This window comes from Urtica dioica, chromosome 2, assembly GCF_054948205.1.
Source record: "Urtica dioica subsp. dioica isolate 48M chromosome 2, U.dioica_male_clone48M_v1_H2, whole genome shotgun sequence".
NCBI classification, from domain to species: domain Eukaryota; kingdom Viridiplantae; phylum Streptophyta; class Magnoliopsida; order Rosales; family Urticaceae; genus Urtica; species Urtica dioica.
Window position 1 is genome coordinate 41,561,599 of NC_142757.1, and position 23,307 is coordinate 41,584,905.

At 33.7% G+C, this 23,307-nt stretch overlaps 3 protein-coding genes across 4 annotated transcripts; 1 reads left to right on the plus strand and 2 right to left on the minus strand.

The window, feature by feature from the left end:
- Positions 1 to 8,715: 8,715 nt before the first annotated feature.
- Positions 8,716 to 9,030, plus strand: LOC149404790 (beta/delta-urticatoxin-Ui2a-like). Its single transcript, XM_089607674.1, has one exon. The coding sequence runs from the start codon at positions 8,716 to 8,718 to the stop codon at positions 9,028 to 9,030; it is 315 nt and encodes a 104-aa protein (XP_089463800.1).
- An 8,710-nt stretch (positions 9,031 to 17,740) lies between these two features.
- On the minus strand, positions 17,741 to 18,929 carry LOC149404791 (polygalacturonase-like). Of its 2 annotated transcripts, none has more exons than XM_089604914.1 (2): positions 18,383 to 18,929; positions 17,741 to 18,281 (listed from the first exon to the last, which is right to left on the minus strand). In XM_089604914.1, exons 1-2 carry the CDS (start codon positions 18,452 to 18,454, stop codon positions 18,057 to 18,059), a joined length of 297 nt encoding a protein of 98 aa, XP_089461040.1. In that variant the 5' UTR covers positions 18,455 to 18,929; the 3' UTR covers positions 17,741 to 18,056. The 2 variants fall into 2 exon arrangements, 1 of the variants encoding a protein (XP_089461040.1); XR_016294411.1 differs by having other exon boundaries at positions 18,198 to 18,281; positions 18,784 to 18,929.
- Positions 18,930 to 18,943: 14 nt separating this feature from the next.
- LOC149404792 (uncharacterized) lies at positions 18,944 to 22,580 on the minus strand. Its single transcript, XM_089607675.1, has 13 exons — positions 22,484 to 22,580; positions 22,350 to 22,360; positions 21,939 to 22,247; positions 21,321 to 21,600; positions 20,875 to 20,961; positions 20,353 to 20,690; positions 20,129 to 20,257; positions 19,894 to 20,055; positions 19,756 to 19,776; positions 19,431 to 19,638; positions 19,244 to 19,325; positions 19,043 to 19,151; positions 18,944 to 19,000 (listed from the first exon to the last, which is right to left on the minus strand). Exons 1-13 carry the CDS (start codon positions 22,578 to 22,580, stop codon positions 18,944 to 18,946), a joined length of 1,890 nt encoding a protein of 629 aa, XP_089463801.1.
- Between the last annotated feature and the right edge of the window lie 727 nt (positions 22,581 to 23,307).

Genomic DNA, 23,307 nt, shown 5'->3' on the forward strand with positions numbered 1-23,307 from the left:
TCGATTTTTCAAATATCAATATTGATTCTTCTTCTTCTTCAATTTTTCAAATATCAATATCGATTCTTCTTCTTCTTCGATTTTTCAAATATCAATATCGATTCTTCTTCTTCTTCGATTTTTCAAATATCAATATCGATTCTTCTTCTTTTTCTTCTTCGATTCTTCATTGTCTACGGCGGAAAAATGCAGCGTCGAAATGCCACATGGATCGCGCCTGAAACCATTGTGCTTGGACACAACGACGAAGATGGTGAAGAAGAAAGGAGAGAGAACGTAGTTTTTTTCAGTTACGATGAAAAGCATAAAGAGAGAAAAGCTTTCTCTTTCTTCCATGGGCTCTTCTAGTCGCCGCGTCGGGATGAGAAAGTCTCCGTCTTTTTCGTCTGCTCGTCCTAAGTTTCACAACTCCGACGACTAATACGAGATCTATGATTTCAAAGAAGAAGAAGAGAAGAAAGAGATGATGAAGAAGAAGACCACTAACAAACTGAGCAGTGTGGAAAAAGAAGATGAAGAAGAAGGAGAAGATTAAACCGAGCTTCAAAGAGATCTATGGTTCCGAAGAAGACGAAGAAGAAGACAAGGAGAGATGACGAAGAAGTAGAAGAAATATTGATAACGATTATTTATTCCCCTTATTTATTAATTTAATTTACATATATATAATCATAAACAAAATACAAAACCAAACATAAATATTACTTGTTCAGTTTTGACCGTTCACTCTTCACTTAACGGTCCGACTAGAACATAACCACTATAACGTAACATGTGGTATTTTTGCCAAAGAAAAAAAACGTTGAGTATATAAGTATTATTTTGACTAAACATTGAGTATTATTGTCATTATTTCCCCTTGTTAATAAGATTTATTATTGTTCTTATTACCGTTAATAAGATTGACTATTGCTCTTGTTACCGTTAATAAGATTAACTATTTTTCTTATAACTATTAATAAGATTGACTATTATTCTTGTTATTGTAAATAAGATTAATTATGAGATGAACTATTGTTCTTGTTACCGTTAATAGGATTGAATATTATTCTTGTTATCGATAATAAGATTGACTATTGTTCTTTGTTATCGTTAATAAGATGAATTATTATTCTTGTTACAGTTAATAAGATTGACCACTGTTCTTGTTACCGTTAGCAAAATTAACTACATATGAGATTAACTATTGTTCTTGTAACCGTGAATAAGACTAACTATTGTTCTTGTAACCGTGAATAAGACTAACTATTGTTCTTTTTACTATTAATAAGATTAACTATTTTCTTGTTACCGTCAATAAAATTAATTAACAAAATTATACGAAGGTTAATATTTTTTACTCTGAGAATTAATAACATTAATTGTTAAGAGTATTATTGGAATATTGAAATGTAATCTTAACAAATTAGTTAATTTTTTTTTTATAAATATGTTAATAGTTAGCCTATAATTTTAAAAGAGTGGAGAGCTATTTGGGCCGACCTATAAAAGAATACATATTACTTTCATCATTACAAATTAATATATAATAAGATAAGGAGTATTATATTTGCGTTTAATGATATACATATAAAGACTAAGAAAGAGTAGCCATCACACTCTCTATCTCCCACAAAAAATCAAGAATTAGGTTTTCAATCTTTAGTATCATCGCCTCCCTTAGGCTCGACCATTGAGGATTCTCGACATAGGACAAGGTACCTTTTTACATGTTTTACTTTTTCTTTTAATTATGTTTAAATAATACAAACTTATTAGATCTAGTTTTTGTACCACCCGATCTTTAATCGGAGTCAGTTTGAATATTTCTTCAAATTCGAATCTGAGATACGACATAGTATCAGCGAGTATCTCAATTTTGGACCTAAGACCATCTCTAACCTAAAATAGTACAATTTTTATACTAAATAGTTTGACTATCAAAATCAAATAATACTTTTGTCTACAACTTACACAACTATTTCCCGCACTAAAAAAGTAAGATTTATTAGGTATATAGTCATATTTACATTTTCACGTTGGCTAACCTTACATAAATACCAAGTAGATGACCACATCCATGTATTTACATGTGTAAATTGACGTAAATACTCCACTTTTTTTTTTATTTCAATAAAAAGGTGAACTAAGAATGAAACGTCATGTTTGTAGCAATTTACCTAATATTTACGAAACAGTGACTTTATAACAATGTGAAAGTGTTAAGATAAGTAGTTACCTAATTATTTGAAAAAAGTATTCACTTTTTTTTTTTTTTTTTTTTTTTTTATAATTTTCAATATTACTTCCTACCAAATGCATATTAACCCTTCTCTATTAATTTGTTATGTTTATAAATATGATATTGTTATTCTATATAAACTATATTAAATTAAATTATAATGATATTAAATATTATGTTAATATATCACAATTTATTCTTAAAATAAAAAAAAATCACAATGAAAAAAATATATTTTGGGATAACATTCATTACATACGATTTCATTTTTATTAGTAAAATTATTGTGGTACTTTATTAGTATGTATTGTGTTTAACTAATTTTATATAATTTATTGATGTTATGTTATTTACTATTTTTTAATTAATGATATGTAACTTTTTATAAAATAAATAAATTAGGGTAAAATTTATAATTTTGTGTTTTGTAGGATGAATTTACAATTATAAATAGTGTTGCACTATTTTAGTGGAGGTTGATAGTCTCCCATTAAATTTCATTTTAATAAATTTACAATTATGTGCTATCAGGCATATTATATGTACGTACAAAATTAATATACATATAAATTATTTTAAAAGGGACTGTGTCACATATAGCTAAAATTTTCATGACTATTAAATTTATACATATATAATTTTGTCTCAAATTATATTACGAATAAATCATCGAATAAAATATCTAATAGAAAAACTTGAAAACCTTTAAAGCACAAGTAAAGCATAAAGCATATATAGCACATAACATGTAATTCAAACTGGAAATATTACGTCACATTTTCTAATTTATATATGCCTAAGTTTCGGGTGCTTCACAACCCCACAGACGACGCCCAAATTGTTAATGTGTATATTATAGAGATCAACACTCACAAATATTTTGAAATGATATTTGTTTTATGTAATAAGCTCGGCTAAATCCATGTTTCGGGATTTCAAATTTCGGATCCAAAGGTGATGCACAAGAACGCATATAGAGATCTTCAGAAGAATAAAATAAAAGTCTAACGTGTTTATCTATTGATTTTCAAAAATTGTACAATAGTTATATATAAAAAAAGATCAGCCCCTATTCCGGACCTCACTACATATATTTTATATCGAATTTTTCAACGTCCACCCCAATCAATGCAACTCATACGTTAAGATATCTTTTTCAAAGCAGCTCTTGTAAGTAATCACGTTTATTACATCTGTTTCAACATTTTGAACTTTATCCGAACGGATCTCTATCAAGCTGGATCTACCTGCTCTTCGAACTGCATCGAGTTGCAGGTGCGCTATCTTTCTTCGAGTTCTGTGAATGAGTCCAGCTCTTCCTCGAATGGGTTGGGCCTTCCTTATCTCTTTGTTTGCTTTTTAATTGGGTTTTCATCATTTAGCTCAATTTTGTTGTGTGTTTTTTGTGGACGAAATCTAGTACCAACAATTAACCATAACAGTTGTATAGCAATAAAAAAGACTATAACATTTTTATTCTCAGTATATTTTATTTATTCAGTACTATATTATGTATTTGTTTTTGTGCTATACACGAGAGAGAGAAAAACGAAAAAAATAAAAAAAATAAAATGGGTATTTCCAAAGATAGAGAAACGAAAAAAGCTAAAAGTTTTGTCTTTCACATAATTATGAATCAATGCAAAACAAAGCCATAAATGTTAGCCGCGGATCTCATAGTTATATGTACATTTATAGGCATGCGCAAGAGAGTATTTTAAGCAATTCGCTACCTGTTTACAAGATAGAAAGAGTTTGCTATGAGGCGTTATATGTGAACAAAATAAAAATAAGAGAAAAAAAAAAAATCAATGCACCTATGCGCACAGGGTAGTGAGTGACATATAAAAATGCATGCCACATGTCACTTAGATAAAGTGACGAAATGCGTACCACCATCCTGAAATCAGGGTATATTGTAGATTTTTTGACGATTACTCTATCAACCATCAATTAACGGAAAATAGTCCTTCCTATTGAGCAAGAAGAACATTGCCTGCAGTGAATTAATAGATAACACTACGGCTGGTGTCACAAATACAAATTACAATCACAATATATTTAGATTTATATTATACATGTGTGTATATATGTACGCGGGTTATATAGGTGTATACCCATTTTTGTTATAGGAGATTTAAATTTAGCTAATTTTTTGTTAATTTTTAGTAAATAGCCACACCCACCAATTTAAAAAAGGTAAAAAGACCAAACCGGCCTCGGTGTTAAATTTTCGCTCATTATTTTCAGCCCATTAATTAAAATGGTAATAAAATATTAGGTCATAATTTCTGGCACAAATCAAGTGACTATCATTAACAAACGTATTTAAACATCACGCACCACAAATTCCATTCAAAACACATGCACCACAAATTCACCGAGATGCTCCCTTGCCGACAGGAGCACCACGAATCTTTTCTTCTTCTATCATCTTCTTTCTTCTCTGGGGAGGCAACGAGAAGAAAGAAGATGACAGAAGAAGAAAAGATTCGTTTAAAAGAGGAGAAATTGGGCTTTATTTCATCTTCACATGTCAATTTCGGATATAATTTGGGCTTTATTTCTTATTGCTTCTAGGAAATCTGCTTACAAGGTTTTCCGGCGGAGAGGTGAGTCTCGGTGTCGGAGCGGCGATGCTACAGTGATGAAGGGCTCTCTGTCGCCTGTAAGTCTAGATCCGGCTCTGTAAATAGATTCATCAGCGCGGCCTCATGCCTCGTCCTCAACTTATCCGACAGCTTCGAAGACGCCTCCGGCGGGGTGTGCTCGTGCCTCGTCCTCAGCTTATCCGACAGCTTCGAAGTCGCCTCCGGTGGGGTGTGCTACGTGCTGGTGGTTGCTGGTGGTTTTGAGTGTATGAGATTTGTTTCAGTGATTGTGAATTTGCTGAGATTTTGGTTCTAGTGAATTCTTATCCAGTATTGTAAATACAACATTGATTTACAGCTAATACCAATTGTTTCATCGTAAATGCATTGTAAATACAAAACATATTTACGGTTAATACCAATTGTTTCATCAAGGATGATTCGCTGTTTTGAATAAAATAATATTCATTAAATAAAAGAATATATTTACTGATTTTATTCCATAATTAATAGCCACGAAAATAGAAACAAACTTAGCTAAAGTCAACGCATATCTCACGTCCATAAAATCTTGAAATACACGTTAAAAACTGTTTCCAAATCGGAAAGATTCAAATTTTTTTAAAAAAATCTTTAATTAGTCAACTTAATTAATAAGGGTAAACGTGTAAAAAAATTTCGATTAATAAGCTGCCACGTAAGCAAACTGGTTATTTATAGAAAATTAACGAAAAGTTGGCTAACCCAAATTGCTAGCCTTAATGATGGCTACGTAACCAATTTTGTATTCTTTTTTCCCCATACATTATTCGGCTCTCACGTCTAATAAAAACAACTATTATATATGTATGCCCCCACAAAGAACGATACTGATGAAATAGGAGCAAAAACAAAATAAGAGCCAGAAAGCATCAATCACAAGCAAGGATTTAAATTTCGGATAATTTTGGAGAAATGGCGTCAATATTGCATGATTGGTGAAGATTGGTGTATTTCGTACGTCTTGGCCATTTTGCCGCACGATGTCAATGAAATGTCGTCTTTCATGCGTGGAATATGCGATGCTGTTGCTTCCGTGTGTCATTCAGTGGAGACTATGAAAGATAATAAAAACACGTTATTTTCTAAAAAAATCGCCAAACTAAACCCTAGAATCTTCGTTCTAGATCGCCAACCTAAATCGCTCACTCACGGCGCAATATCGCTTAGGCCGTCCAAAAGCCGACACATCTTTTGCAAATCCAACAATGTTTCGGTGATTTCGACGCCACATCACCGTCGGGCCAAACTTTCTTCCTTTTGTTTGTGTGAAAAAATCAATTTTTTTTTTAATTTGAACTCTTACCCATGTTTGAATTTTAAAGGTATGTGAAAGAGAATGGTGAAGAAGAAGAAGAATATGGCTCCACTTTTTAATAAATGTATTATGATTTGACAAGGACATAATACATATACCGAAGAGAGAGAGAGAGAGAGAGAGAGAGAGAGAGAGAGAGAGAGAGAGAGAGAGAGAGAGAGAGAGAGAGAGAGAGAATTGTCAAGTTTGAAAGAAAATTTTGAGATAAATATGTATATTATTTTAAAGCAATTAATTCATGTATGGAAAACGTTAATCCCATCCATTAAAAACCAAAAGTCCAAATAATGGTTCCGTGCATATAAATAAATCAAATATGTATTTATGATTTTATATATGCAACATACACTAATTAATTGATGTATTCAATTGATTTTTTAATTATCTAAAATTGTATTCTAAAATGAAATTGGAAGAAATAAAAAAAAAAACTGAACATCCGTGCGTGTGTATATATATATATATAATTATTTTACAATATTATTTTCGTCATAACTCTCGTGTTTTATTAAAATATTCGTCGGTCATCACAATTTTTTTCGACATAATTTTTTCAAATTTTCATATTATTTTTATAACAATTTTCATCGTTTACTTCGATTTCGAGTTTTGGGACCCTGGTCACGACATCGGCCCTCAGCGGCATTTCAATCGTTGATTGATCACATGGGGACCATGACTTAAGCTACGATTAAGAAAATAAAGTGCCATTGTCTTTTTGCAATACATTATTTGATTAGACAAGGCAACAACCAAAGAGCACTCGTGGTTTGATTACACAGGCAACCAACCAATCAAAATTTGAAGAAAACGACCTAAAAAAAAACTTACCAAAACCTGCCAAAAAAAATCACTGTAAAAAGCGCTCCCTTCAGGCCTTATCCAGCCGGACGCTATATGCCGGTAATAGCGTATATTGATGCTCCAACCGTACGTTTTATCTCACGCTATTATGGTGTGAGATATTTATTGAATTTGGTGTCACGCCAAATATGACGTGACACTATTCACTATTCCAAAATATTTTTTTAATCCCTATAAAGTTTATAATTTATATATTTGTATTGATTTATAAAATTATATCATATTTATTCTTAAATTATTCATTAAATTTATTTTCAAATACAACGTTAACAGTTGGAGTTTGGGAAAAACTAAAACGACATTAATATTAAAAGAGAAATAAAATAACATTACAACGACATCGAAATGTAAAAAAAAAAAAGAACACTAAAATAAATAATAAAAAAACAAAATACAACAAAATAAAATTAAACATAAATTTGCAATACATAAACTAGTAGTCGGGAATATTAGCGCCGGATCCTCCAAGACCGGTGAAATATTGTGAATATGAATCAAAATTGGAAAATGGTGTTTGAGATTGTTGTTGTTTGGCTCTCTTTTGTAAAACTTTGGCTTGTTCAGCTTCCCAAAATGCACGAACCTGAGTATCTGATATTTTATTTAAATTCATTTTCATTATTTTATTTTCTTCTTTGATTGTTTTCAAATTATTAGCTTTATCTATACTTTCTAAGAGGCGTTCCCTCATATCACCTGACTTCTTCATTTGCTCAAGAAATGCATTGATCGACCATTTGTGGGAGAGATATTCTAATTCAGATGTGTAATTTTACTTTTTATTTTATTTTATGTTATTTTTTTGTATTGTATTTTGTGTTTAATAAATATTTAGTTTACTTTCTGTTAATTTGTAATTTGAATAATTTTATGGAGTAATACTTCATTATTAAATCATGAATAAGTGGTATAATTGATTAATATTAAATAAATATAAGGGTATAAAAATAAATAAGAGAAAGTTGAATATAAAATTAATATTTCAATTTGGTGTAAAAATAGAGTTCGGTTGAAGATGAGGTAGTGTTTGATGTGACATGTACTGTAAAATAGAGTAAAAAATAGTGTACTTATCGGGTGGAGTTGGTCTCAGTGTGAACCAGACGCACTCATTATCGTAGCAAACAGGTTTATTGGGTGTGTCTATTCTTTAATGAGAAATTACTTTGACTAACACCATTTAATAATTAAATGTTTTTCTAATTTTTTTTATCAAAAGCTTAATTTGATCAAAATATATTGCTAAACCACTTGTAAAAATATTTATCATCAATAATTGATGTCAACAATTTATGTCAATTGTTGATATAGATATCAACAATAGATTTCGATTATTGACATCTATGTCAACAAATAGAAAATCTAAAACTTATAAATGTCAACAATACATATCTATTGCTGACATCATATTAAAGGTAAAATTGTATTTGTACAAGTGCATTATTAGTATTTTTAACCATATTAATTTTTTGGTGAGAAATTGGAAAAAAAAAAAACTCATCAAATGTTGTTAGCCGAGACAATTTCTCTTTTTTTTTTTAATGAGATTTTCTATTAAGACATTACAAGTGGTTATTTACCTCAAGTTAGCCGATATAAATTATTGCCGTTGTAGCACTATAAATAGGGGTTTCAGCAACATTGTAATGACATCAAACATACATTTACACATATAACAAACCATGAATACCAAAGCTGCAATATTGTTGGTCGCTCTCATGGCCTTGTTGGCTTCATCGCCAGCGATATCTTCTGATGAGAAGCAGATGATAATTAAAAACACTTCTCCTCTGACCGCAACGGAGTCTGTGGTTGTGGATGTCGGAAACAGGAAGCTTGCGATGATGTTGCTCCCGGGCCCACAGCCAAACTGCGTTACACTAGGCGACGTTTGTGGGGTGTTTAGGTTTTGCTGTCCGGAGCTTTTCTGCTACACTGGGTTCTCGATATTCGGTGGGAAGTGCATCTCTGAAAAAGCACTAGCCTCCATCGTGTAATAAGCATGCATGGGTTACGACGTAGCTAGCTACTAAAATAATATCTCTCCTGGGCACCATTATGACGTGTACCCTTAAATAAAAATGATATTATAAGGCTAGCTACTATGTCATTGTTCATCCGTTTATATTTCCTCTTTTTAATGTGGTATTTCTGTGTGAGTTGGAATAAAATCACGTGTATTTTCTTCGTTATCTTTATGTAAACAATAAACTGCATCTTTTAAACTGGAGTACTTTCTTTGGTAAGTTGGAGAGACCTTATGGACTCGTATGAGTTTGATTGAACCATTGGACAACGAAGTTCACAAACGTTTTTACCTTTCATTCATGAATATCATTAAATATATTACAAAATGCTTTATGAGAATTATGAAATAACACCTATACCCTTCTAGTTAATAATTCTTTCAACTCTTTTGTTATATGTGAATAAGGACAAGTTTTTTTAGTAAGATGGAGCTACCAGGACACAATGCTTGATTAGTGAGTACTCTCAATTGAATACTAGGAATAGCTAATTTGTTCACAATTTCAAGAACAAAGTATGAGCTCTTGTTGTCTTCTTGTTGTGCCCCTTCTTTTTAAAGCACCCACATTTATGCTTAACGTCCACTCTCATTATAAGAGTATCGTTTTCTTCATAGGCCTACCAAATCTTAGATAGACAAACGGAGAACAGGTGATCGGATGGGGGGAGAGAGAGAGAAATGGTGATGGTGAGGAAGGGAGAAAATGGTGGGTGGGTCATTGCAAAGAAAAGAAGAGAGAATACCAAATGAAAAAAAACTAGGGTTTAAATTAAAATCCTTATTAATTAACGATGTTTTTTTTTTCGTGACGCAAATAAATACCATCGCAGGGAGACTGTAAATAAACTATTTCAAAACCATTTCGCCGTGAAACGGAATATCCGGTCCTGACAAGACTTTCAATGAATTGTTTTCAATCCGTCTCGTCATGACACGTAATTTCTTGTCGCAACGAGATGAAACTCATTCCACGACAGAAACTCTTTTGTCGTCGAATCATTTCTCATCACGGTGGGAAATTTTTGTGACGACCCGACTTTTCGGACCATCTTACTTTACTTACTTCTTTTACTTATCAAAATTATGTATAAAAAAAATATGAGGATTTTTTTTAAAATCATATAATTTCCTTACAAAACCGTAATCTGGAAATTCACGGATTATATATTTGTTTTTTTTTCTTCGAATACATACATTCTCAAATACCATAAAACAATAAAACCATACTAGTCCTTATCAAAATAATTTGGTCAACAATATAACAAATAAGTGAATAAAAACTAAACTTTAAGCTTTGATCATGGTAAATCTTTGACTTGAAAATATTTTGACATTTACTTGAAAACTGGTATTTTAATACCAACTTAATAGAAAATAAATTATAATAAATTTTTTAATCAAGCCAAGGATAAAATGATACAATACTATAACCTACTACTTAATCTATATTAAAACTTTATTTTATAAATTATATAAAATCGAATTTATCTTATGCTTAGCGGAAGTCTTTCTTACGTAGTTGCAACCATAACCCGACCCTCTTGCTATCGATGCCGCTGGTCCATACTCATCACTTAGCAGTAAGTTGATTACCTACAGCATATACATAAAAAATATTTCGTGGAAATGAGCTATCGCTCAACGAGAACAAAATAAAACTCACAAAACAAGATGAGTGATGCAATGCATGAACCGGTTATTAGTATTTTCATTCTACAAGTGAAATGGTCTTTCTTAACATAAATCTTATCATACTTTATTCGGGGCTCCCCTAGAGTAGTCATACCAATTTCAGTGTACACTTTGGAAACAAAGATATGGGGTTGCAAGGTCCCATACTTTACTCCATCTTATAAAACTTATAACATATGAAAAATTTCCCCATTTGGGCCCGTAAGTCGGCTCGGGAAATTCTCCTTGCACTACTACAAATGTTGGATCACACAACGGATATTCCACAACGGAACACAGTACCGTTGTGGAATCTATATGCTTCAACGGAATGTCCGGGATTCCACAACGGTACAGTTGTACCGTTGTGGAATCCCGGACATTCCACAACGGTACAGTGACCCGTTGTTGGATCTCGCCGCGGCCAAGGCATCAACTCGCCGCGGCCAAACACTTCCACAACGGTACAGTGTACCGTTGTGGGAGAACTGTAAAACCAAACATTAAGCCTTGGCCGCGGCGAAATGTTTCCACAACGGTACAATAATCCGTTGTGGAAACATTTCGCCGCGGCCACGTATATATTTGGCCGCGGCGAGATGTCGCAGACTGGAACTTAAAAACTTCCCTCTCGATTTTTTTTTCAAAAATTTCAGAAATTTCATTCTCTTCTTCTTCTTCTTCTTCTCTCTCTCTCTCTCTCTCTCTCTCTCTCTCTCTCTCTCTCTCTCCCCGACCAAAACCCACTATCTCTCTCTCTCTCTCCAACCCACGCCCACTCGCCGTCCCTCTTTCTTCCTCCGCCGCCGTCGCCGCCCTCTTTCTCTCTTCTTCCTCCGCCATTCTCTTCTTCTCACCTTTTTTTCTTCCCCGCCCTTCTTCTTCCCCGCAACCCTCTCCTTCTTTTCCGCCCTTCTTCTTCTTCTTCCCCGCCCTCCTTTTTCTTCTCCGCCCATTTCTTCTCCCCCGTCCTCATTTTCTTCTCCGCCCCCTTCTTCTTCTCCGCCCTCCTTCTTCTTCTCCGCCTCTCCTTCTTCCAAACCCACCAAACCCACTCTTCACAAACCCACCAAACATTCCGATCCACCCCACACAAACCCACAAACCTTGCCTCCGACCACAACCCACATCTCCGACAACTTCATTGACTCACCACGCCCCATGCTCGTCGTCTTCACTCCGGGTAAGTATTTTTTTTATTTAATTTGTATTTTTATGTTGAAATTAGGTTAGAATTGTTTATTTGTGTCTAAATTATGTAGATATTGAATATTGAATTTGATATTTATGTAGAAAATGAGTGTGAAATTGAATTTTGGTTTGAGTTTATGTTGGATTTGAGTTAGAATATTTGATTACCTTGAGTTTGAGTTGGAATTGAGTTAGAATATTAGATTGAATTTCGGTTTTAGTTTGTGTTGGAATTGTTTTGAATTGAAATTGAATTTCGGTTTAAGTTTATGTCGGAATTAGTTTGAATTGAAATTGAATTTCGGTTTGAGTTTGTATTGGAATTGGTTTGAATTGAGATTATGTTTAATTTTGTTTTTTCATAGATTATGTCTACTACAATCAAGGAAGTGGATAAAAAGGTAAATTAATTACATGTTATTTGAAGTATTTCATTTACACGAATATTTGTTTTCTAATGTTTTTTTGTTGTTGTAGTAGACAATAACAAAAACCTTGCCTCCGACCACAACCCACATCTCCGACAACTTCATTGACTCACCACGCCCCATGCTCGTCGTCTTCACTCCGGGTATGTATTTTTTTTTTAATTTGTATTTTTATGTTGAAATTAGGTTAGAATTGTTTAATTGTGTCTAAATTATATAGATATTGAATATTGAATTTGATATTTATGTAGAAAATGAGTGTGGAATTGAATTTTGGTTTGAGTTTATGTTGGATTTGAGTTAGAATATTTGATTACCATGAGTTTGAGTTGGAATTGAGTTAGAATATTAGATTGAATTTCGGTTTTAGTTTGTGTTGGAATTGTTTTGAATTGAAATTGAATTTCGGTTTAAGTTTATGTCGGAATTAATTTGAATTGAATTTGAATTTCGTTTTGAGTTTGTATTGGAATTGGTTTGAATTGAGATTATATTTAATTTTGTTTTTTCATAGATTATGTCTACTACAACCAAGGAAGTTGATAAAAAGGTAAATTAATTACATGTTATTTGAAGTATTGAATTTACACGAATATTTGTTTTCTAATGTTTTTTGTTGTTGTGCGTATAAGGATTTTTTTTTCGGATTTCAAGCTTGACAACCAAGGAGCCCGAAGTAACAGTCAATCAAAGTTTACGTACAATTAAAGAAATCATATACACCGGATAACTTAGAAAAATTTCGAGAAGAGTGGGTATTTTACGTACAAACTTTTATAGAATGTGAATATTAGTTTGATTTTGGATGATATAGATATTTGTTTTGGATGTTTTTTTTATATATATTTGGTTTTGGATGTTATGAATATTTTGTTTTGGATATATAATTTCATTTCAGGTTTTTTAATTAGAAAACTACAAAAATAGCTCTCAAGTACAATTTCGCCGCGGTTACATGTATATTTCGCCGCGGCGAAACTTTACACAACGGTACAATTATACCGTTGTGGAAAGATTCGCCGCGGCGAACTATACACGTTGCCGCGGCGAGATGTTTAAATCTGTTAAATTTTTCCACAACGGTACTGTACCGTTGTGGAATCCCTAAGATTCCACAACGGTACGAATACCGTTGTGGAATCATTACACAGCGGAGGATTCCACAACGGTACAGAACCGTTGTGGAATCATTCCACAACGGTACTGTACCGTTGTGGAATCCCCTCTTTGTAGTAGTGTTGTAGACCTCCGTAACTCGAGGCGGTACGACTCTCTTACTTATCTTTTCACTTTATTATTTAGGTGACATGCAAATATGACATGTAATATAGATAACCATCATACATAACATCAGACGTGACATGATTATAACTTAAAAAATAACATGACATAACTTACCAATGCATAAGAAACATAACATAGCTCAACATAAAACGTTAACTAGCATCTCATACATTATACATAAATTTACTTAGCATAAAGACATGCGCAAACATCAACATACACTACTACAAATGTTGGATTATACAACCCACTTTCTACAACGCTTATGACAAGCGTTGTAGAAACTAAGGATTCTACAACGCTTATGACAAGCGTTGTAGAAACTTGGTGTTTCTACAACGCTTATGGATAAGCGTTGTAGAAACACCAAGTTTCTACAACGCATATGGTTAAGCGTTGTAGAAACTTGGAGATTCTACAACGCATATAGTTAAGCGTTGTAGAAACCTGGTGTTTCAGATTTCGCACAACGCTTTAACAATCCGTTGTAGAATCCACGCCGCGGCGCCATGTGTTTTATGCCGCGGCGAGAACTTACTACAACGCACAGTGAAAGCGTTGTAAAAAAATGTAATCCGCCGCGGCGAAATTCATCTCTCGCCGCGGCGGGTGGTTTCTACAACACTAAACAAAGGCGTTGTAGAAACTCGTCGCCGCGGCGAGGTATATATCTCGCCACGGCGAAGATATCTCGCCGCGGCTAGAAATATTCTCCGCCGCGGCGAGTTGGATACCGTGGCCAAGCAGTTTTTTAAGGGGGCAGCCGTGCGATCGATAGCGAAGGGGGTCGCAAGTTCTTTGCTCTGATATCAACTTTTCATTTAAAAACTTGATGAACTAAAACAAACCAAAAAAAAAAAAAAACAATCGAAGTTGCATAAACGAAATTAAAACCCAAAAATACCATTGTAAATAAATACCATAAATAAAGTCGTAACCTTTAACGGAATTGAAAAACATAACTTAAACCATGAAAAATAAAACCTTGGGTTTGGATTATTGAAAAACTTAAAGTAAAGCGGAAGTGTTTTATTTTTTAAAACGGCAACCATAACCCAACCCTCTCGCCATCGTCACCGCTGATCCACCCTCCTCACTTGCTCATAGGTTGTTTACCTACAACACAGACAGATATACATCGGCGAGCTAACGCTCAGCGAGAAAAACTATACTCACAAAACAAGAGCAATAAATATGCATAACCAGTTATTAGTATTTCACTTGCTAAATGGTGACACATGATATCAAATAGTAAAGCCTGACATATTTTGATTCGGGGTCTCCTAGAGTAGTCGTACCAATTTCAGTGTACAATTTGGTAATGAATTATGGGCTGCAACCTCCCATAGAACGTCTCATCTGTCTGATAAACTTGTGAGGAAATTCTCTAGGTGAGCCCTTGATTCGGCTCGAGAAGATCATCTAGTTACCTCCTTGGATCAAGGCGGTACGACCCTCTTATTTACATGTTAATCTTATTACTTGATTACGTCAAATGCAAGAATAACATAAGTTATTGACATACTTGATAACATGCTTCGAATAAGAACATATTGTAGATAACATGCCTAAGTGAATCATAACATATCATAAACATATGAATCATAACATATCATCATACCACACATAATAAAACAATCAAACATATAAAGTCACATAACACAACTAAAACAAATCGCATAGTCGCTAATTTATTTCAGAACAAATCCGTGTTGTAGTGAGATTATTCTCACCTAGATATCGGAAGTTACGATCGTAAACTGTCAAAGGAATTGGACGCCCTAAAAGACTTGGAACCTAATCGGGATAAAATACTACATGGATCAGGTGAGAAAAGGATTCAAGACATACTTCTGGTTCTGGAAATTTTTAGAAACAACTTTCAAAGTGAAAGTACGAAAATACCATTGGCTATTAGGGTTTCGGTGAAAAAATTATAACTCTGAGAAATCTTATGTAAAAATTCCAGTACGTATAAAACAAAATTTTGATCACTTTTTGTAAAGGCACCATGGCCAAAATCATTTTTTTTTAACTATTTATTAAAAATAAAAGAAATGCTAAAATCTGACTTTAAAACTCTTGCAAAAAACTGTCTGCGCACCGTTTTTAAAATAATCATAAAATAATATATATTTTATAAAAATATTATTCGATTTCTGATTTAGAAAGACAACATGTAAAATTATCGTGTTAAAAAAGAATCAACGTAAAAATAAAAATTATCGAAGCCACATTAAGAGTTTTAAGATCTAAAAATCAAAATTAGGTCAAAACTTTGAAACTGGTATGCTCAACGATTTGAAAATAATTAGAAACTATTCTGTATTTGTTGAAAATAGTTTTCGATTTCGTATTTAGATAGAAGACATTTAAAACTAACTTTTCCAAAAAGAATCGATGCAAAATAATTACTTTTGAAGGCAGGGTAAGCATATGAAAATCAATGTTTTATTAAATCCGAACCAGAACCCCCCCCCCCCCCCCCCCCTTTTTTTTTTCTTCTAAAACTCACTCAAAATAAAATATGAAACAGTACCACGAATTTCGTGGAACTCATCTCACATGAGAAAAATTGTTGCATTTATTTGTCATCTTATTTTCTATGTCTTTTAATCTGTGTAATATTTATTATCATCTATTTCCTAGGCTTAATTATTACACGTATTTATTACACTCTCATGTATCTAGTCTATACTACATAGATACAATTAAGCCTAGGAAATAGATGATAATAAATATTACACAGATAACAAGACATAGAAAATAGGATGACAAATAAATGCTTCTATAACAAGACTGATAACTCCAAGCATGAGTTTCCTCCTACTTTCCTCGTGTTTGACCGCAGAGAAGGCTTCACAGAGAGATGGTCGTGGTTTTGTACTAAGTATCCGACCTCTGACCTCATCGAGGTCTTAGTTGAGTCAAGATAATAGTTTAAACACACGTTTCGATCTTCTGCCATAGATGCGTGAGCGAGCTGAAGAACTGAGTAACATACATCTCTCCTTGACGTAGGTCATGGAGGGTAGTCTCAGTCTCAAACAGCTTAGACACATCTTCGGAGTTGGAGAAGATTTCTCTAGCTGCTTGCCAGATTTCTGCTGCTGTTGGGTAAAGGAGGAAGGTTTCCCCGATTTCGGGATGCATAGAGTTTATGAGCCAGGACATCACCATGTTGTTTTCTGCCTTCCAACTCTTAAACGCCAGATCTTCAATCTTCCGAGATGTAGCCACGCCTATGAGGTAGTCATCTTTACCTTGTCTCGATATGAACATGAGCATAGATTGAGACTACTGTAGGAAATTGTGGCCATTGAATTTCTAGCTCGTGATATGTTGGGAGAAGGATTCAGAGTGAGACTGAGTGGACGGGGTCTGCAAGGTGGTCGAAGTGATATTGAGAGCGGATGAGTTTTCGAAGGTGTTCATGATAATTGAATTTCTGTGCTCTGATACAATGTAGAAATAAAGAGAAAAAATGTCGGAAATGAAAGAGAGTATTCCTAGACTTTGAATATTATTCCTCTATTTGGTATGAAATTGTATCAACTATTTATACATATGGTGGATACATTAGTATAGACTAGATACATGAGAGTGTAATAAATACGTGTAATAATTAAGCCTATGAAATAAAGGATAATAAATATTACACAGATAACAAGACATAGAAAATAGGATGACAAATAAATGCAACACTTTTTCCCATGCGAGATGAATTCCATGAAGTGAAGGTTTCCGAGGCACGCTTGTCAGGAAGAAAGGGGAGGTGACGAGGTAAACCTTAACTTAGGCGACGTGGTGAGGTGAAACTTAGGCGATGTGATGAAGTGACAAGGGAGAACGAACTGCTGAGCTAGATTACAACAATTATATTTGATACGCATCTGCATAAGTGTAAGCAATTCTATGAATTTGGACATGTAACTGTTTGTCACTATTAGAAACGAAAACAAATACAAAATTTACCAAGTTCAAAAGGAATATACAGCACAAAATGACAATTCGAATAAACTACATAAGCTAAAATATACCAACTACTTTGCTCAAAGCATCAACACAAAGTCCTCAGTGTAAAGTAATCCTCGTCCTAGTTAGATCTTGGAGAAAAGAAGTTGAACCCACAATTTCTGAAATTATAAATTCTATTAAATGCTAAACACATAAACAGATTCGTAAAAACAATACATTTAATTCGACTCTATTAGACACAAAATAAAATAAACATAAATATGCTTAATACTCCTCCTCATTAAATAAAAATAACATCTGTGCACTTTTTGTTGGTCTATATCATCCGTACACTTAAGTGCTTAATTATATACTATACCAATACTACTATAAACGTTTAATAATTTTAAAAATACTATCAACGTAAGTAATAAACCTAATAATTTTAGAAACTCCTAATTAATTAATTGGGGCAGTGCAGTGAAACATTTACGAGGGTGGTGAAGTGAACGTTGTTGCAGACAGCCGTGGCATGATCTCCTCTTTCTTGTCTTCTCAAATTGATGTCTTGCAATACAATGCCTTCACACTTGTGCCTTTCACTGCAATCCAACATTATGGCAACTCCTCTGTCGATCGTTCCTTTGATGTTCTCATACAACACGTCTTTCACTTCAACCGCCGATTCCTGCAAATGGATATCACACACAAAAGCTTACTCTAGTACGTACTCCAAGAAGAAGAAGAAATAAATAAAGAAGAATATGTGATTTGTAATTTAATTGTTACTTGGTCTTTGCAACCGTTTTTGTCGATGCAATAGTTCTGATCAATGATGATCGCATTGCGAAAGTTGTGCATCTCAATGTCCCTGAATTTTGTAAGTCTAAACTGTGACTTGTTCAAGGCATTATTCTGGAAATAATGGAGGAATAAATGTGTGTTTTGATCTCCTGGCTGGTAACTGATAATTGATTATGATAGTAACGGTTTTGGAATTTATGTGGGGATGTAATGGAGGTATTTACGTTACTTGCTAGTTTTTCTATAAATAGCAAATAGTCTGTACGTTTGAGCATCATCTCCAGCTTTGTTTTCTTCTTCATCTTGATAATAAAAGCCCAGAAAAATTCCTCACGTTTTATCCTCTGTTTTTCCTTTTAGTGTACTGCAAGTGTTTGATAAAATACCTCAGCCACAAAAACTGTCCCAGACCTTGTTTTTTTTTTCCTTTCCCAGAAAATACTGTGTGTATTTTGCTTTGTGTATTCACTGTTTTGTGCAGCGATTCTGAGTTCAAAAACCAACAAATTTGACGTTGCTCACATTCCCTGAACCTCCCGGAATTTTTTAGAAAAAAATTAAAATAGATATGAGATGGTCGAAAATCAGATTAAATTGATGTTGCTTTATATAGAAAGTATTAAATAGTTTAGCTTTAATTTTTACCTGCCAAGTCTTGATTCTGACACCATTTGTGCTTCTGAAAAATCTGGCTCTGGTTACCGTCACATCAGAGACGTGTGCTTCGGCATTTCCATGTCCCAAGCTACCAATACTATATATATGAAAATGTAATTAGAATATGTTGATATTATTTTTTACTTGGTCAGAGAAACCATATTTTGTAAAATTAGTAAAAGTAATAACCTAATTCCATGACCCGGTCCGCATCTTATGTCTGAAGCGCTGATGCCACTCGATCCACTCACGATAGATATACAATCATCGCCTATATATACATCAAGCATTAAATTCAAGTTTTTATGTGAGAAATAATGAACAAAACTCAATATTAAAAAAAAATGTAAAATTGGTAGCTAGTAACTATTTTTACCAGTTCCTATGATGGCGTTAGAGACGTCGACATTCCGGGAGTGAGTGATATGAATTCCATCGGTGTTGGGACTATTTCCCGGCGCACTCACCTTCAGATTGTGAGCTTTAACGTTTTCACAGCTTCCAATTATGACTTGCATTTGTGGGGAGTTTTTTATTGTCATATTTCTCAATTCCAAATTTTGGCATTCGTGGAAAATTAGACCCTTAAAAATAAAAAATAAAAAATAAAAAAAATAATTAATATACAACAAAATTCAATTACCATAAATAAATAAAAACTATTCACTGTTTTTATTTTTATCTTTAATAGAGATACTTACTGCTGGAGCATTCGTGCAAGGCTGCAAAATAAAACAGCGAAAATAGACTAATTAGTAATTAGATTAGGGCTTGAGTATATTTTATAATTTTTTTTTTTTTACTTTTTGGGTAGAATATGGTAAGGATATCAAATTTACCCTTGACTTGTTCCATTTGCAAGAGTTTCGCCACCAAACTTCTCCGTTCCCATCGAGGGTTCCGCCACCTTCGACAGTCAAATCGTTGACTCTCTCAAACAAAATCCAATTTCTGTAGGAATAGTGTGACCGGTCCTTGGATGCTTCTATTGTCCCCAGAATCTATACAATTATTATGATTAATAAAAGACTCTATATGAATAGATGAAACAATTGATACATAATATTAATTTACCTGAAATGTGATTTTAGATTTGCATTGACCGTTAAATCTAATTGGCCTAATGAGATAAGTCTTTTTAGGCACCACTAGGAAAATCTCTTCATTGGATGAACAAACATGTTGCCAAGCCCTTTCAAATGCCTGAAAGAAGAAAAACAATTTCAGCACGGCCTTGAAATAAAACAGAAATTAGTATAAACTAATAATTGCACTTAAATAAATGTGCGTGTTCTTACGTCAGTGTCATCGCCCTTGCCATTCCCTTTGGCTCCAAAATCGTCGACGCTAATTGAAGGGTGGTCAACAGAATGAGTCACCGGAGGTTGACTCGGAGTAGAAGTTGAGCTTGTGATGACGTCATCAGGGCAAAGAGGTGCAATGGCTCCGATTTTGGTAAACTCGACGTTTTTGCATGAAGCGCCGACATTGTTGTTGTCACCGCGGAGATCGACATCTTGAAGAACGATTTCTCGGCATTTGAAGCGATCGTTGCAATCAAAATTCACGGCCTCCGGAGAAGCGTCGTTCCCGTTATGTTTTGGTATAACACGTCCAACACTTGGACCGCAGAGTTCTGTCACATTATTGATTAATATAGAAATTAACAAAATAGTCAATACCACAGCACGTGTCCCTCTCTAGTGAATCATTACATCTTTTTTTTTTTATATCATAATTTAATTAGAGACAAAAAGAGAATACAGCAAAAAAGAATATTAGAATCCAGAGTTATTAACTTAGAAAGATGAATCACTTACTTGCTCTTGGTCTATGAGGATGGGGTTTTGGACATTCGCCATTGCAATGTTCATGAATTTTATACCCGTAACGTTTCCTGAACCTCCCTGCATGTTATGTTATATTTTAATATGTGGTCAACAAATGTAATTACGTTACGTAGATCAGATAAATTGTAAATCATGCTAAGATATATAGTAGGAATTTTGAATGATTAATTACCGGCCAAGTCTTGATTGTCAGCCCACTAGTTGTCCCGGAAAATACGACTCCGTCCACAGTGACATCAAAGACATGCCCATCTGAATTCTGGCTGCCGATACTAATTAATTAAACGAAGAAAAAACAAACCATAGGTTAATTAATTTCACACATAATATAGGAAGTGCTAGTATTTAATTTTTTTTATAATCAAATTAATAATAATAATGTTACCCAATGCCGTGACCGGGTCCACAAGTGATACCGGAAACTCGCACGTTACTCGTGCCATCGTTGAGAGCAATGCAATCGGCTCCGGTTGCAATGACAGAATCAGAGATGGTGAGAGTGGTGGTTCCTCTGACATTGATTCCGTCGGTGTTGGGGCTATTCGCCCAAGCAGTCACGGTGAGTCCGGAGACAGTGACGTTGTTACAGCCGTTGATTGAAATATGGGTTCCTTGTGCATTTAACGATCTCATATTCCTCACAGCCAAATTTTCACACTTGTTGAATGTAACAGCCTTCACGTATAGTAATTCAAACTATAGTTCAGTATATCATGGCAATATATTTAACTAGTAATATTTTTTCTATGTTTTATATAATAAAAAAATATATCAACGATGTTGCTATATATCTAATGCAAGCAATAGATATATCATTGCAAATAAATTCAACTAATAGTAATTTTGTTCTAAATTTTTTATATAATATAAAAAAATATGAACGTGTTGTGAATTGTGATATGTAAACGTATCGCAGGCGCAAGCGGGCAAGGCTGTAATGAATTGATATAGAGAGAAAAAAAAAATTAGTCACCTTGTTGTAATTGCAAAATAAATATATATAATTTACGTCAAATTATGATAATGTTACGCACTTGAGTGTTATTCAGTTTGCATGGGCGGTTCCACCAAACACCGCCCCAACCGTTGATGGTTCCACCGGAGACGCCTTCCACAGTCCGATTTTGAACTCCGTCGAACACAATCCAACCACTTGGATTATCATCGCCATAATCCGAAATCTTTGTCGAAGCTCTAAAGATTCCAAGAATCTGAACCCTAATTCGATCGGATTTGCAAGGAACCTTGAAAGTGATGGGTCTGAGGAGATAAGTGTTTCTTGGCACCAAAATGCTCACCGTACCCTTCGATGAACATGCCTCGTCCCACGCTCTACCAAACGCCTATAATTACATATTCACGTATATTTATATTCTTTGTTCTATATACGTACATTCTAAAAATATAATAACTGAGAGGTAATTTATAAACACGCAAGTACGCACCTGAGTGCTATCTGTGCCATTGCCGTTAGCTCCGAAATCAAAAACCCTAACTATCTTGGGATCATCCTGTTTGAGACTTCTCTTGAAACCAAAAGCCCTAGCCAAGAAGCAATCTTCGAACTAATTTCCTTGACCTTGATCGTCGGGGTGATAATCATAATAAGCTTGACCAGTCTTTGCCAAAGCAAGAAGGAGCACAAAGTAGATCGCCAAGAACCGATTCGAAGCCATGGGATCGTCGTTGGAAGGATCAGAGATGGTTTTTGCGAGCGAGTGAGTAAGTACGTAGTATTTATATTCTATGCCAGCTTGTGGAACCCTAATTATTAGCTCTCGATGTGCTCTTATATATAGACGCGAACTTCATGTAGACTAAGGAAGGTTCCTTGGCGGTCAAGGATTTCGACTTCGCTTATTAGGATTCAAATTATTATTCGATTTTACGTGATTTGATATGATTTTGCAATATTTCCCATAGAGTAAATAAATGAATATCACTGTTAATTGCCTAAGCTAAATAGAATTACTCCTCAATTTCAGAGTGAGGATGAAAATATAAGATAGGGTTTGGTTTCAATTCGAGTATATCCTTATTAATGTATTGTTGGAATCGCATAATTATATAAATAATTTATAGGAGCTTATAAGTGATTAGCTTTTTAAGGGGATAATTAAAAAATAATAATAGTTAGTCAATTAATCAATATATATATACCTACGAATATTTTTAACTAAAAAATATATATGTCTAAAAATATTATTAACTACGTGATTAATTATTATTCTTGTTACCGTTAATAAGATTAATTATTGATCTTGTTACATTTAATAATATTAATTATATGATTATTGTTATTCTTATTACCGTTAATAAAATTAATTATCTGGTTACAGATTGTTCTTGTTACCGTTAATAAGATTGATGATTGTTTTTGTTACTGTTAATAAGATTGATTAT